At 41.7% G+C, this 16,848-nt stretch overlaps 1 protein-coding gene and 1 long non-coding RNA gene across 3 annotated transcripts in view; both read right to left on the bottom strand.

The window, feature by feature from the left end:
- Positions 1-16,848, bottom strand: part of PCSK6 (proprotein convertase subtilisin/kexin type 6) — a 182,542-nt gene that overhangs the window by 104,662 nt on the left and 61,032 nt on the right. For both annotated transcript variants that reach the window (XM_041752033.1, XM_041752034.1), the window contains exons 3-6: positions 15,089-15,199; positions 14,394-14,537; positions 13,006-13,082; positions 10,654-10,742 (exon numbers count right to left, since the gene is read on the bottom strand). In XM_041752033.1, coding sequence (XP_041607967.1) covers positions 10,654-10,742; positions 13,006-13,082; positions 14,394-14,537; positions 15,089-15,199 — 421 coding nt within the window. The remainder of the gene's footprint in view (positions 1-10,653; positions 10,743-13,005; positions 13,083-14,393; positions 14,538-15,088; positions 15,200-16,848) is intronic.
- On the bottom strand, positions 1,350-5,248 carry LOC121489255. The gene is made up of 2 exons (XR_005987309.1): positions 5,044-5,248; positions 1,350-1,762 (listed from the first exon to the last, which is right to left on the bottom strand). It is a non-coding gene; the product is annotated as an uncharacterized LOC121489255 (long non-coding RNA).

Raw genomic sequence — 16,848 nt, 5'->3', positions numbered from 1 at the left:
TCCAATGCAATGAAGTTAGAAATTAGCAACAAAAGAGGTGCCAAAAAAATCTATCCAGTTGGAAAAAATTTAAATCCCTTATAAAGAACTCGAGTTAAAGAGAAAAATCAAAACTGAAATAAAAATTATTCAGAAACAAATAACAGTAAGAGCACTGTATTATTAAGCCAGAGATAGGTAATGAGAGGAAAGTATATAGAACATTTATTTCCTTATTAGAGCACATCAAAACCTGAAAATAAAGAACTAAGCATTCTTTTCAAGGAGCTAGGAAAAAACCCAACAATATTAAAAATTAAAAAGCCAAAGGAATTAATAAACAAAGGAAAGTAGAATTCATGAGTTAGAAAACAAAATAACTCAAATAATTTTTTAAAAGATCAAAATCTTGTTCTCAGAAAAAAAAAAACTTTCATAAAATAGCAAATTTTTCATTAGTCTGATCAAGGAAAAAAGGAGATGCCACAAACAAGATCAGGAACAATTATAAGTATGAATGTGGAGGATATATTTTTTTAATTATAAGAATACAATATTAGATTTATAGGTCATATACTTGAAAATCTGGAGAAATAAATAATTTTGCAAGAAAATTTAACTACCAAAATTTCCTCACGGAGAAATAGAAAACTTGAATAGACTTAGCCCTTTAAAGAATTACCCTGCCTGGTCAGATTGATTTATCAGCCCTACCAACATTTAAGAAAGCAGGCAATGTCCACAGTATACAAACTGTTTCAGAGCACAGTAAAAGATGGAAAACTTCACAACTCATTCTACAAAAAATCCAGCATAATTCTGATACCCAAACTGGAGACAGACATAACAAAACACAACAACAGTAGTTCAAGCTATCTAATAGACAAAGATTCAAAACCATATGTAACATATTAACAATTGAACATAGCAAGCAGTATATTAAAAGAACAATACTCATAATCAAATAGAACTTATTCTAAGAATAGAAGAATGAATTTTCCACTGTTAGGAAATCTTTGGCTATAATTTAACACAATAAACAGATTAAATAGTACATTTGAAAAGCAATATAATTACCTCAATAGATGCTCCTTAAAAAGCATGTAATAAAATTCAACAGATCCATTTCTCATCAAACCTCTTAGAAATCTAGGAATATAAAAATTTCCTTAATGGACTAAAAAGTAATCACAGAAAACCTATGGAAGACATCTACAAATGGTGTAACCCTAGGAATATTCCTGTATAAGCAGGAAATAAAACAACAAAACCTATAAATTGCCATTATTTAATAATCATCAGGAGTCCCTGTACATTGAAATAAGACATGAAAAAGAAATGAGAGTTATTAAAGAGATAAAAAACCACCATTACATTTATAGAGAGCCTTTATTTATATCAGTCCAGAAAAGCCAAGGGAACAAAAAATTAATACCAATAGAGTTCATTAAGGTGGCCAGACACAAAAACCCCACATGCAGAAATCTATAGTTTCCTATATCCATTTCAACAATAACCAATTGGAAATAAAATTTCAAAAAATCAACCTAGATATAAACCTAACAAGAAATGCAGGAGATTGATATGAAGACAGTGATAACACTTTTAAATGATGTCAAAGAAGACCTGAATAAAGAAAAACATACCATGTTCCTGGGTGGGAAGACTCAATATTGTAAAGATGTCAATTCTCCCCCAATTAATCTATAATTTCCATGCAATCCCAATCAAAATCCCAACAGGATTTTTTTATGGAACTTGACAAGCAGATTCTCAAGTTCATCTGAAAGAGAAAATGTGCAAGAATAGCCAAGAAATTTTTGAAAAAGAACTGTAAGAGGAAATTTGTCCTATAAGTTATCTAAAAAAAATCTGCTTAAACTATATAATAACTAATAGTGAGGTCTTATTCAAGGATTAAAAACAAATAGGCTGATGAAACTAAGGAGACAATGGAGGATTAGGGTGGCATGTGCAGATCACTAAATATTAACTGCAGGGAAAAATAAAGTTAGGTCTCTTCTTCACACCATGCACAGAAATAAATTCCATATGGATTAAAAAGCTAAATGCAAAAGACAAAACCATAAAAGCTTTAGGATGAACTATTTTTCTAAAGCTAAATTTTTAGAAGAAATATAGGACAATTGATTTATTATCTTGGATTTTTCTAAGCAAGATTCCAAACCAAGGAGTCACAAAAATGATTAATCTAACAACATAAAAAATTTTAAACAGATTTTTATTGAAATATTACACATAGAAAAAAGGCACAAATCATTAATATACAGCTCTACAACTTAAAAAAAATTAAAATTTCTCTGAAATGAAAGAGACTCCCTGTTAACCCCACTCTCCTCTCTGAAAACAATGAAGATGACACATGGCTCTGTGATTCCACCATAAAGTAGGCAATACACCTAAGGACCTTGTGACCAGGCATCAGGTGGCTGGGGGGTTAGGAAGGGGGTTTGTTTCTTTGCCACACTGCATTGCTTTCACAGCAAAAGTGAAAAGTCTATTCCTCTAGAAACAGTGCAGTCTGATCAAGAACTATACAGATGCGTTGTCTTTCCAAGAACAGGCATTTTAGGACACCAGAGTGGCTTGGTCTGTTAAATATCTGAGTTTGGCTTGGTCATGATCTCAGGGTCCTGGGATCGAGCCCCAGATCAGACTCCCTACTCAGCAGGGAGTCTGCTTGTCCCTTTCTCTCTCCCTCTCTCTCTCTCTCTCTCTCTCTCTCTCCTTCTGCCTCTCCCCACTCATTTTCTCTCTCTCTCTCTCAAAATAAATAAAATCTTAAAAAAAAAAAAAAATAACAGGCATTTTTTTTTGTGACATGGTTTGTTGGAGGATGAAAAGCAAGTGACAATCAGCTCTGCCCCATCCCCACTGTGGCAAGCATAACATGAGCTAACACTAATTCACTGATGAGGGTAGAGGAGCTCTTAAAGCTATTAGACTGGCAGAAGAGAAGGATCTAGGTCCACAGACCCATGACCTTGATGCCCGCAGCCTTGATCTCTCCCCTGGTCCTCCCTACTGCTCACCCCCAAATTTTAGCATCTTACTGGTTTAGAGAGAAAGCCCTCATCTACTCTCCAGTTGGTCATTAATAAGAACCAAAAAGTGACTAGCATGATATCTATACAATAATGCTACAAGAAACAAGGAAAAATGGGGCATAACAAGTGCAAGAGAATAATGAAAGCATAAACAAACACTTCTGCATAATTGAATGAAAATATAATTTCTCTCTGAAGCAAGAGATCAAAGATATACAAGAGTTCAATGAAGAGATGATAAGACAAAGGAAAGAGGCCCTAAGTGTTTTTATCCTCAGGACAGAAATAGAAGGAAAACATTAAACAATTTTAGAAATGAAAGCCTTACTAGAGTTTTCTTTAGGAAAAAAGACACTGGTGAAACTGCTAAAAACATAGAGGACAGGCTCGAGAAAAACAAAAAATAATAAATAAACAAACAAACAAATAAATAAAATGATAAAGTGGGAAATAAACAAAAAGTTAAATATGATTGGAAAGAAATACAGAAGTAAGATAACAGAAACCCAATATATGTATAAGTGGTACACACAAAGAATAGAACTGCATATATGGAACCCAAAATAGTCAAAACAATAACAGAAGTTGCCTGAAAGAAAAAAAAATACCCAGATCTTTTCAAGAATATTAAATCCCAAGAACAGCTGCTATAGAATAATCCTCAGACCCAGGTGGCCCAGCAAAGCTACTGGACTTCATGTTTAAAGGAAGAATTCTACACAAGCCATGAAGTCATATGTCCTATAAGGGGAAAAAAATCAGGTTGACCTCTAACTTTTCCAAGCAACAGTGAGTCCAGGGACAAACAAAGTGATGTTTGCTAGGTTCTGTAAGGATAGAATAGACAACACAAATATAATTCAAGGGCAAAAGCAACCTTTGGACATTCTCAAAGATGAAAGAACTAGGAAAATATAGCACCTGTTTACCTTTCCTGAAGAAAATTCCTCAGTGATGAAATCCAGTGAACTAAGAGATGAATCAAAAACAAATAGCTCAGGAATGGAAAAACTGCACTGAAAACGATGGTGGTGAAACAAGACTAACTGTCAGAATGATAGTGACAGATGATTACTATTGAACCCTGAGAACTAAAAACAATGACAAAAATCTGAAATCAAGCTGTGAGGGTGAAAAGGTGCTAATAATCTAATTATCCACTATGGGAAACATATAATTAAAAAAAAAAAAAAGTAACCCTAGAATCTTAAAGATTTTCATAGTCTTGTGCTTTTTTTTTTTTTAAATAACCTTAGACGGACACCTGGGTGGCTCAGCGGTTGAGCATCTGCTTTCAACTCAGGGCGTGATCCTAGGATCTGGGATCAAGTCCCACATCAGGCTCCCTGCAAGGAGCCTGCTTCTCCCTCTGCCTATGTCTCTGCCTCTCTCTCTGTGCCTGTCTCTCATGAATAAATAAACAAATTAAAAAAAAAAAAAACCTTAGAGGAGTATTTGAGAAAATATTTCATCATAATGAAATATTTATGTGAGGCCCAGCAATTCCCTCATTTTAAGTTTGTTTTTCTTCTGTTAAATTCACATAAGTCAAATTAGACATTAAAAAAGTAACCTTGGCCTCTGAAAGATTTTCACAACCTTGAGATTTGTTTTGTTTTAAATAACCTTAAAGGGCTATTTGAGAAAATATTTCATTACAATAAAATATTTATGTGAAGTTCAGCAATGTCTTGGTTTCAAGTTAAGTTTCTTTTTCTTCCATTACATTCACATAAATCAAAATAAGCATAAAATTAAATGTTAAACAAATATATAAATTGAAACATAAAATTAAATCTGGAGTTCAGGAATTACTCAGTTTGATTTAATTTCTCATGCTGTTTGCATAAAATTAAGCTTAATATATTTTACTAAAAACAAGTATAGTATGATCAAATGTCAATGAAATAATAGCCATCCATCCAGCCATTCACCCATCCATCTGTATATATGGTTTAAAGATTTCTATTAAAGAGTAGATAGAAAGAGCTGGTACCTGGAGCCAGGTTGGTTTGATCTTGGGGCAAATTAGAAAACCTCTCTGGCCCTCATCACTGAAATAGAGGTAACAGCAGCATCTGTAACACAGTTTCTTACGTAGGTTACATAAGAATACATATAGGGGCACCTAGATGGCTCTGTTGGTTAAGCGACCAACTTTGGATTTCTGTTTAGGCCATGGTCTCAGGGTGGTGAGATGGAGGCTCTGGCCTGCTGAGCAGGGAGTTGGAGCCTGCTTGAGATTCTCCCTCTCCTGCCCCTCCCCCTGCTTTTGTGCACTCTCTCTCTAAAATAAATAAAATTAAAAAAAAATACAGAGACCTTAGGTCAGTGTCTATTATCTAGCAAACATTCAGTAAGTACTGGTAATTCTTATTTTCACCAGGATCTAGATATTTTACCTTCTCCTCTGTACTCTTCCATTCTTTGATAAATCATTACATGTATTAGTAATGTTCTAGTGAGAATATTATTTTACAGATAGGATTTGGACAGTTCTACTAATTCTTTCATTTGATTTAATTATTTTTATGTGAAAGAACATATAAGAAATGCACAATCTGACAAAGCAAGTTGGTAGAACAAAATTACTCCATTTGTATAAATATGTAGCCAAAATTTTAGGAGCCCATCTGTGGTAATTTTAAGTCACATCCACAAATTCTTTGATACTTTTCCATTCAAGAGGTGTGGCCTAATTTCTCTCCCCTTGACTGTTTGTCAGACATAATGGTCCATTTCTCTAAAGTAATGGTATGTAACTTCTAAGACTAGGTTATAAAAAAATATTGTTGCTTCTTTCTTGTCTCTCTTGACTCACCTTAAATGAAAGAAGATAACTACCATGTTCTGGCGATGCTCTAAGAAACCTATGGAGACCTGCACATGGTGAGGAATCAAGGAAGAAGGACTCTTGCCATCAGTCAGCAAGGAAAGGAAGACTCCAGCCAATAGCCAAATAAATGACCATCTTGGAAGTGGATCCTCCAGCCCAAGTCAAGCATTCAGACTAAAGTCACAGCCAACAGCTTGACTGCAACCTTATGAGTGACCTGGAGCCACTGTTTCTGTTTGATGACAAATGTTTGTTGGTTAAGGAGCAACGTTTTGCAGTGACTGTCATGCAGCAATAGTACCTAATATTTCATCTATTCAGTAAAGAAATGTAAACCACTAGTTTTGGTTCTAATATCAGCAGAGTAGATTCTATCACACCAACTCCTTTAAAAAACAATAATGGTAAATTCTCAACAAAATATTTACTAAATAGAAATAGGGCTTTTTTTTTAAAGGGCATCAGAAAGCAACCAGGAGAAGGCAGTGGCAGGCAGGGGATTCAGTTCTTGAAAGAAGGGAATACTGGTTATGATGTTAAGTTTAAATAACTTTTCTTCCGAGAACTCCCCAATTCTCTTGGTATAGAGAAGCTAACTCAAGAAGGAAAGCACAATCTAATTCTCCTGGGGAGTCAGGGGATGTGGTTTGGGACTGCTAGAGCAGCTGGAAATTGCGATAAATCCTAGAAAGGAGAGAGCCACAGAAGAGGACATACATATAACTCCTTTCAAACACTTGGCTGAACCTTGACCTAAACATGTTTGGGCAAGACTCTACGAGGTTCAGGAGGAAAAGAACAGCTGGAGGTTGAATGAGCTAAGTGGATATCTCAGCTGCTATCACAGGGGAATCAATTTGGAGCTTGACTCTTGTCAAGTTAGAGGTCTTGGTAAACCTTTCAATCTTTCCACTGAGATGCCCAAAGGGTCACAATCTAGAAGTAAAGACCATGTGTTTGGAATAAAGAATCTTCCGTAAGGCTAGGAACAAATCAGAAAGAGATCAACCATCAAAAAATGAATAATCAAACCTCCAGACTGCTAGAACAAAACTCAATAGCATTCAAAGATCACAGAATCCAGCGTCTTTACAAGGTAGCACAACAATGTCTGGTGCACAGGAAAAAAGTACTAGCCATGTGCAAAAAACAGAGGTGTGTGACCCACTGTAAAAAGAAAAACCAATCATTGGAAACACCCACACCTGGACTGGAATTAGTACAAGTCTTTAAAGTAACTCTTACAAATATGGTAAAGAATCTAAGAGAAAAGATAGAAATAATGGGTGAAGAGAAGAAGAATCTCAGGAAAGACCTGGAAACAGAAAAAAAATTTCAAGTGGAAATCACAGGACAGAATGGCACAAGATCTGAAAGTTAAAAAAAAAAAAAAATCATTGGATGGAATTAACAACAGATTAGACACAACAAAAGAAAGTATTAATGGACCCAAAGACAGTGATAGAATCATTATCATTTGAAACACACAGAGAAAAAAAGGACTTAAAATAATGAACACAGCTTCAATAACCTGTAAGGTATGTTAAGCAATCTAACAACTATAACTGGTACTCAAAGAGAAGAGAGAGAAAATAAGTTTGAAAAAAAATTAAAACAAATACTGACAATTTTTTTCCACATTTGACTTACACCAAAAAGTAAGAACAAGCCACTAGGAAGCCAAACAAACCCCACGCTCGATAAACATGAACAGAATTACACCAAAGGACATTCTAGTCACAGGCAAATCACAGATACAAAAAAAGTAATCACATTATGTGACATCATCAGAAACAATGGATGCCAGAAGACAATGGAAGAACATTTTTAAAGTGTTCAAAGAAAAACAGATCACATTAGAATCCTATGTTTAGTAAAACTTCTTTCAAAAATGAGGATGAAATTATGACACTTCCAGATAAATGCTGAGATAAATTATCACCACCACTATACTTGTGCTTCAAAAGATACGAAAAGAAATTCTCAGGCTACAGAAAAATCAAAACCAGATAGAAATCCAAAGCTAGAAAGTAAGGATGAGGACTGGAAATGGTGAATATGCAAATATTCCTTTCCATTAGTACTTTATAGTCAACTATTTAAAGGAAGAATAACAATATATGTGGGTCTATAACATATGAAATAAAACATAAGAACAACAGTGCAAAGCATGAGAGTATGAACTCAATCTGTTCATATGTAATACGTGAAATTGTATAATAGTAATTTCAAAGAGATTGGAAGAAGTTAGGATATACACTTCAATCTCTTGGGCAACAGCTAAAAAAAAATTTTTTTAAGAGTCTAGCTCATGATCAGCTCCATGGGCATCTCAGAAAAACTCTGCTGCACATGCAGAGAGGGAAGCTATACTAGGGGTGCCTGAAGATTGCCCTATCCAGGGCTGGGCTTGGAGGAAGAAGGGATGGCTGCCTGTGTGGCGGGTTGAAGCAGTGTACAGGCATTTTTGTAGGCACAACTGTCACAGATTCCCTGGGCCAGTGCCAGCCTCCAACCCCACACTTGCCTGTCGATGGCCAGTCCCAATCTGTGGTCCCTAACTCTATGTAGCATGCCTCCATGCTCCAGATCCTATTTTTCCCTCAGCACTTTCTCTGTTCACAAATTCCCTCAGTTTGAGCTCATGCCTTATTCTCATGCTTCTGCCTTCACCAAGTGCTTACACTGCCACCCTTGGGAACCCTGGTCTGCCTCTATCATTTCAGGACTTGGTCTTAAACTGTCTTTCATGTTCACACTGTTTATACCAAAGATGTGTGGAGCTCCTAGAAGGTCCCACTTTATGTCTGTCTTATCCTTCCCTTCAGTGGCTAGCACCATATTATATGTACAGTTCATTGTCAAAGGTATTAAATGCATTAATTAAAAAATATATTCCTGGTCCCAATCTCTGGTCGTAGACTTGATCTCTTCAGAATTTGGGAAACTGGGGTATACAATTTTGCAATGAGTATAGAGTGAGAACCAACCATACCCACGTGCACATTCTCTGGAGATTCTTTACCTCCATAACTCCACTGGCTGCTCATCACAGCCCACAGTGTGGGTGTTATCTACCTGCCTGACTCCAAAAACTACTAAACCAGCACTTCTCACTGTCCCACCCTCTAGGGATTTTGTTATAATGTAGATCCTGACCCAATAGGTCTGGGACAGGGGCGACTACGCTGCACTTCTTCAGCTCTTCCACAGCTCCCAGACATTGTCAATGCTGCCAGTCCAGGGTCTCTGGGGAGCAAGGCTCAGACAATCCTAAAGGTGGGGTCTATCCCTTTGAGTTTTAGTAGGAGGAATGGAATTGCTCAGATTCTATTGCTCCCTGCAGACTTAGCCCTGAGCCAATGCTTTCACACATAGTATCTCACTTCAGTGTCAGAACAGACCCCAGGAGTCAGCTGAATTATTGCCATTCTTCCCCCACAGGTGAAGGAACCAAGGCTCAGAGAAGCTACATTGGTTATCCAAGGACACACAGCTAGCAGGTCATGGGAATGGGATTGTTATCCAGGTCACCCTGGTCCTACAGTTTGTGGAGAGACTTTTTAAGAGTATTCACTCATCAAAACCTCCAGGGGGATCCAGGGAATTCACAGCCCAACCTCTCTACTTGTGCAGTGCATAGTAGACCTGAAAGGGCTATAGCAGTGCCACAGGAAGGCAGCATCCTAGCATGCCCATTGAGTGAGCATGAGTACCTCCAAACTGAGAGAGTCCCAAATGAGAACAGTGGTGCCCCAAAGCCATCTGGATGGTCAAGGGCCATTCATGCCCATGGCATGCACCTGCTCAGTTCCCAGCTCAACGAAACGTTCCCAACTGATACTTCAGAGTACTTGTTGATTGCCAGTTTGAACTGTCAAATTGCCAGGCTCAGGTGGTGAAGGAAGACTTGTGACTGTGCTCTAAAGCCTTAACCTAGCAAGGGAAGTCTGACTCATAAATGGAGAACAAGAGAGGCAGAAACACCTGGGGTCAGGCATTGCTCCTTACAGGGTCCTGGAAGACCAAGTCCCCTACACACTGTGGTGAACAAGCCAGGGAGGAGTCAAGTGGGCATGGAGCCAAAGGGAGAGGCAGAAGGAGGCTCTGGGGTGATGGGAAGGAATGCTGCCAGCCCAGGCCAAATTGGGAAGATTACATGTGGCAGGGGGGTGGGGTGGGGGAACAGACAGTATGATAAATGTCTTCTGGCTAAAAAGGGGGGCAGGGGAGGATCCCTGGGTGGCGCAGCGGTTTAGCGCCTGCCTTTGGCCCAGGACGCGATCCTGGAGACCCGGGATCGAATCCCACATCGGGCTCCCGGTGCATGGAGCCTGCTTCTCCCTCTGTCTATGTCTCTGCCTCTCTCTCTCACTGTGTGCCTATCATAAATAAATAAAAAAAATAATAAAAAGTTGTTTAAAAAAAAGGGGGGGGGCAGGGGCAAGAGATGGGGGCCAGCAGGTTATGGCAGTGACACAGAGCCACTGCAGGGCTGGGAGCAGGAGGGAGCCAATGTGGCCTCATAGGAGGGGCGGTCTGGGGGGTGGGGGTGAGTCAGACTAGCAGGACCAGAAAAGAGAAAGAGGGTGTCTTTCTGATGGCTTTTCAGGTCAAACAGTGAGCAGTTCCTCTGCATACGTAGCCCAGGCTGCAGGCCTGGGCATCTGAGGCAGCAGAGGCAAAGCTGCTGAGCCTGGCAGGATGGGTCACCCCACCACCCCTGCCACTGGCCCCAAAGCTCCCAGGCCCTGCGCTCCCAGACCTTACCTCCTATTTTGGCATTGTATGCTATGCCCACGATGCAGTAAGAGTTGTTGGCCGAAGCGGCGACCTCGCCCGCACAACGGGTGCCATGTCTGAAGCAAAGCAGAAAACGAGGTTAGGGCTCAGCCCAGCAACCTGTGGTGGATTCAGGGCATTGCTCAGGTCTTCTAGGAAGAGAGCCAGTTAGCCCTAAGTCCAGATATGACACGAAAGCCTACGTCCTGCCTCCCCTCTCAGTGCAACAACACCCCTCCTCTGATGGCCAGCTCCTCTGGGAGGGAGCATCATACCAGGCTTTGGCCAGCCCTGGACAGTCCTGGCCCTGCCACAGCCCATATCAGCAGGCTAATGAGGCCTCTGGCCATAAAGGTGATTATTGGCTCAGGGGTATCTCTTCCCCAAAACCCTAGGACTGAGGGTGGGGCTTCTGCTTCCAGCACCCAGGGTCCCAGGCTTCCCTCCTCTGGAGCTATGCATTCAAATGACTAACAGAACATTGCCTGGCACATTATAGGTGTAGTATAGACTGCTGGGCTGACAGGATGAAGGAGGAACCAATGGGTCCCCTGTGTACCCATTGCCCCCATGCTCACCTCGGGACAGTCTTCCCATCACCTCCACGGTCACTTAAGCAGGAGCTGAGGAAGAACGCTCTAAATTGAACACTCAACAGTGGCAGAGAGATTATGAGGAAATTACCGGAAAAACAAATTGCTTTCCTTGGTAATGACCCCATTTCCCAACGTGCTGCATCGAGGTAATTTCTCTAGCAGACCAAAATATGGGCAAGTTTAAACAGCACATCTCTAAGAAGAGTCCACAGGGATGAGAATCATTGATTCAAATTTAAAACCATGTTTAAAGAGGCCTAGGTCTGTGTGCTAGCCTTCTGGAAGGGAGTCATCCATCCTTCTGTTGACCTTGGGCGGCCCCACAGCCAGGGCTAGGGCTGTTCCCATTTTCACAGAGCTCCATGCCTCATCCAGATTCAAGCCTACCCTTCATGGGTCACTGCCTTGAGTCGGGATCAATCATCCCTGCCCCCTGGATGTGTGGCTGGGAATCAAGGCACCCTGCACCCCAGGCATGTCCACCGCTGAACAGGAAGGGCATCTCTGGCCGTGACCTTGGGACTTGAGGCAGGGAGGCAGCCCTCAGGGCTGGGAATTCTGCAGGCTCTGGCGAGCTCTGCAGACTGTCGTGTCGAACACGTCAGCTTTGCTGAGCCTCCCTGCACAGCACGGCATGGGCACCAGAATTTGAACCTCACCATGGAATCTACAGAAAAGCAAAATACTATAGGAGGGAGAACGCACCTTGGCAAGTGTAATGTCAGCTGGGAGATAAAAGAAAGGGCTTTTGCTCTTTCCTTCTAAATATTTTTTGAGGAATGGTAAGAGTTCAGGGCATGGGAAATGCTAACAGAAAAAAAAAAAAAAAAAGATAAGTAGGACATAGCAAATGAACTCCCAGGACCAGTTTTGTGAAACTGGTTTCTACCCCCAGGGCTGCCACTTACAGCATACAAGTCACCTAATCTCTCCAGACCCCACTGCCTTCATTTGCAAAGTGATGAAAACAGCTATATAGACCACACCCCCACCCCGCAGTGTATGTCCTTCACCTGTCTGCTCACCCATCCCACAACCCCAGGAGCTAAAGAGCATCATCTCCACGGGAAAGTCTTTAAGACTGAGATGGAGCCACACAGCCAGGAATCGCAGAGTCAGGATTTAAACCCAGGTTTATCCAATATCATTCACACCCCTTCCACCTCTCTTGCAAGGTCATAGATGGAGACAAAAAAAGCTCAGGCACTGACGTTTGTGCTCAAATAGGCTAAACTGCTGTTTTTTTTTTTTTAAAGAGTTTATTTATTCATTTGAGAGAAAGAGAGAGACAGCGCATGCATGAGTGGTGGTGGTGGGGAGGAGGAGGCAGAGGGATAAAGGAGAGAGAGAAGCAGACTCCCCACTGAACAGGGAGCCCTACACAGGGCTCAATCCCAAGACTTGAGCTGAAGGCAAATGCTTAACTATCTGAGTCACCCAGGTACCCCCAAACCGCTGTCTTAACACAGCTGGTCATGGAGACAAGGTTGGAAATAGGAGTAATGTTGGTCACACATCAATTTCTAGTTGACCAGCAGAGATGATGCACCTAAGGAAGAGGCAAAAATCCACAGAGACTGTCTTGTGCCTGACAGGCTGTGCCACATCTGACTTCTGGATAAGCCCCAGATACTAGCCAGGCAGCCCCATCACCCTCCTAGAATCCCTCCTGAGGGACAGTTCAATAGTGATTCTGCAGGGAGAAGGACAGGGAAGCAAGGAAAGAGGAGACAAAGTAACATACTTATTTTCATTGCTGGCATCATAACGTGGAGATGGGTCATAATCATTTCCGTTGACATCATAGCTTGCGTAGGAATCCTAAGAAAGGAATCTCAGTGACTGAAGAGAAATAGTACAGTATGCTTTAAATTATTTTCATGCCTCTTTTAGAAAGTAGAGAAAAACATACACCTGGTACTCTCTTCCTATAACTATCATCTTATATATATTTTTATTGCAGTAAAATACACACTACAAAACGTACCCTAACCATTTTAAAGTATAAAGTTCAATGGCGGGATCCCTGGGTGGCGCAGCGGTTTGGCGCCTGCCTTTGGCCCAGGGCGCGATCCTGGAGACCCGGGATCGAATCCCACATCAGGCTCCCGGTGCATGGAGCCTGCTTCTCCCTCCGCCTGTGTCTCTGCCTCTCTCTCTCTCTCTCTGTGACTATCATAAATAAATAAAAAATTAAAAAAAATAAAATAAAATAAAGTTCAATGGCATTAAGTATATTCACACTGTTGTGCAACCATCACCACCCTCCATCCCCAGACCTCTTCATCTTACAAAACTGATACCCTGCACCCATCAGACACTAACTCCCCACTATCCCAGCTCCTGACAACCCCCCTTCTGTTTTCTGTGTCTATGAATTTGACTGCTCTAGGTGCTTCTTACAAGCACAATCATATAGTATCTGGATTTTTCATGATTGGCTTCTTGCATACAATGTCCTCCAGCTTCATCCATGTTGTCGTATGTGTCAGAATGTCCTGCATCTTATACTTCTAATGTTCATGTCTATGCTTATACATTCACAATCATAGTATTCATATCATTTCATATCCTCCTTTTAAAACACATCAGAAAAGCTCTCCTGAGTTGTTGACTTCAAAACTGTCATTTTTAAGGGCTGCATAATTGTCTCTCAAACAGACACGACATGGTTGAACTTAACTGTCGTTAGGCATACGGGTTCCTTAGAACAGCGAATGTATGCAATCCATGCCTGGCTCTCTTCTTTACACTTACAAACACATTCAATCCTCACAACTGCCTGATGAGATGCCACTTTACAGATGGTGACACCGAGGTCCAGAAATGAAGCAACGTGCCCAAGGCCTCAGAGCTAGTAAGCTGTGAAGCAGAAGAGGAACCCAGGCAGTTGGGTCCAGAGCCCAGGCTTCAATCATGTCATGTGTGCATATGTGACTCCTCAAACATCTGAACGAATCCTTCTGTACAACCCCTAGCTCCAGGATAGCACAGGGAAGCGTGTTTTGCCACCCCTCCCCATCATGGCTCTCTGTGTTGTATAGTATAATGGGGTGGGAGGGGGAAACCTTTTGTATTCCTTTACTGACTAGCATGGTTGATTATCTTTGCACATTCCTAGGCTTGACTTACATAGTTTGGGGCCAGGTCCGGGTGATTCCGCTCTATGCCATCATCGAGGATGGTGACCACCACATTTTTCCCAGTGTAGCCCTTCTTCCACGCTGCCTGGACATTCATTTCTGATCGGCAGCGGCTGTTCTTGTCACCACAATGCTGTATGCACAGAAGACACAAAACACCCCACCCAGCAGGGGCACTCCTTGCGGCCATCCCTTGGAATAAGATGGATATATCATACCCTGTAAACCCAGCAGGGATGCTCTTATGCGTGCAATAAGGAGGAAACTCTTCCCCATGCCCTACAGAGCAGACAACTGCTTTCTCCCACCCATTTCTAAGAAGAGTAAATAGGAAGAGCTCCCATGCTTTTTCCGCACCTGGCAATCTATCATTTTCCTAGGGCACCATCTCCCTTTGGGGGCTCTCATTTTCATTAAACTTATAAATCACTCCCCTGCTCAAACACCACTCCCACCGCCCCCACCCCACCCCCCGCCACTCTCCCTGGGAGCTTGCACATCATTTTTAAAACCTGCACAAGAAAGTTTGTGCTACGCAGCACTGAAGTAGGGGGTTCACACTGATAGGAAGTGTGTCAATTTCCAGTTGTCATGAGAATTTAGCTTTGCTGGGAGAAATTAACCTATCTCGGAAGCACAGCAGTGCAAATGCCCCAGGGGCAGTGAGGCCCACATCCTACTCACCATGTACCACATGTTGGACCAAATGGGGTCATTGAAATAGAGGGCCTGAGGGTCGCTTCGCACCTGTCTCTTCACCCTACGTTTCACTTCTTGTTGTTGGAGCCATTTCACCTGGCAGGGAGAAATGCAGTTACTATTTATTTTAAAGAGGGTCTCATAATTGTCTGTAGCCTCTCAGTAGGTGCTACAAGTGTCCTTTTTCATGAATATCCGTGTCACAGAAGTCTTGGATCGTAAATACCAAGGAGACATTTTCACTCCAAAATGACCACATTTGAAACATTAGAACTCGTTTGTGTATGTGGCAGGAAAAAGAGGTTTTGAGATCATTCTAATGAAAAAAAGAGAGAGAGAGAGACAGCTTGTGAAGTTGACAGTAAATTGTCTGGTGACCCTTGTCCTGAATATGAAGGAAATACATGTATGAGAATGGAAAGAGCTGAAAGAGGGGAGAAATTGATCAAATGGTTATTGGAAGTTGGAATCAAGATGTTCAATAGAGGACAGGAATCAGTAAATTCACTGGAATTTTTAGCAGCCACTGGAAACATGGCACCAAAATAAGCACACAGAAAAAAATCTAGAAAGAGATATGGCAAAATATTAATAGCAGCAATTCAATGGTGACATTTTTTTTAAAGATTATTTATTTATTTATTCATAGAGACACAGAGAGAGAGGCAGAGACACAGGCAGAGGGAGAAGCAGGCTCCATGCAGAGAGCCTGACGTGGGACTCGATCCCGGGTCTCCAGGATCATGCCCTAGGCTGCAGGCGGCGCTAAACCGCTGCACCACCAGGCTCCCCTTCAGTGGTGATATTATTGGTAATTTCAAATTTCTAAATTATTTTCACAGTTTCATAAACTTTCAATTGGCATGATCTGCCAAGGAAAACGGTTTGAGAGGGAGTACACATGACATTTAAGAGCAGGAATCCAGGAGCTTAGCTGCCTAGATTCAAAACCCAGTCCCACACTCAGCAGCTGGATGACTGAGAAACCTCATGGCCTGTTTGTTCATCTGTACAATGGGTCTCACCACAAGTTGTCTTGAGGGGGCACTGGCATATGAACTGGTATAGTACTCACTTAAGTGTATGTGTGTCTGAGTTTTTCAAAGTAGAAGAGATTTGTTTCATTCTGTTTTATTTTTATTTTTATTTTTAAAAGATCATGGGCAAAAGAACTCCCATGCCCTCAAGCAAAGCATTTTTTTGGTCCTGCTACTGTGGTCTCACCTGATTCAGTAATGGCTCCCTCTGGGGCTCAGTCTGGCTGGGGTAGAGATGAGCAGGCTGAGGGCCCCGGGGCTCTGCTCTCAGGAATCTGTGCTCTGGGTGGGGGCTTGCACCAAGCAGCCCAGAGTGTGATGTAGGCTCTGAAGTAGTGGACAGGTGGCACAGGGTAGGGAAGGCAGAAGGAGGAGGAGGAGTGGGTGATGGGAACCTCAAAGTTGGGGGTGGTGGAAACCCAGAGGGACCTGGAGACCAGGCAAGGCTGGTGACCCCAGGCTCCAGACCCAAGGCTGGCACAGCTACCATGGGAGCCACCCAAGACAACTCTTGAAAGGAATAAAGGCACCCAAGGGCAGAGGGGCAAGATGTCTTCCCTCAGACCTCTCCTGCCCTCAACTACCCTACACTGTCCTGACGGACAAAAGCAGAACAGCCTCATACACAGCCTCACATCTAAGGGTAGGGACTGATCTGAAAGGCAACCTTGGTCAACAAGACAAAATGCTTAGAAAGAAGTATCACAG

Source organism: Vulpes lagopus, chromosome 4 (assembly GCF_018345385.1).
Source record: "Vulpes lagopus strain Blue_001 chromosome 4, ASM1834538v1, whole genome shotgun sequence".
Lineage (NCBI taxonomy): Eukaryota > Metazoa > Chordata > Mammalia > Carnivora > Canidae > Vulpes > Vulpes lagopus.
Note: the sequence above shows the minus strand (reverse complement) of the source record. Positions and strands in the feature narration are given on the sequence as shown.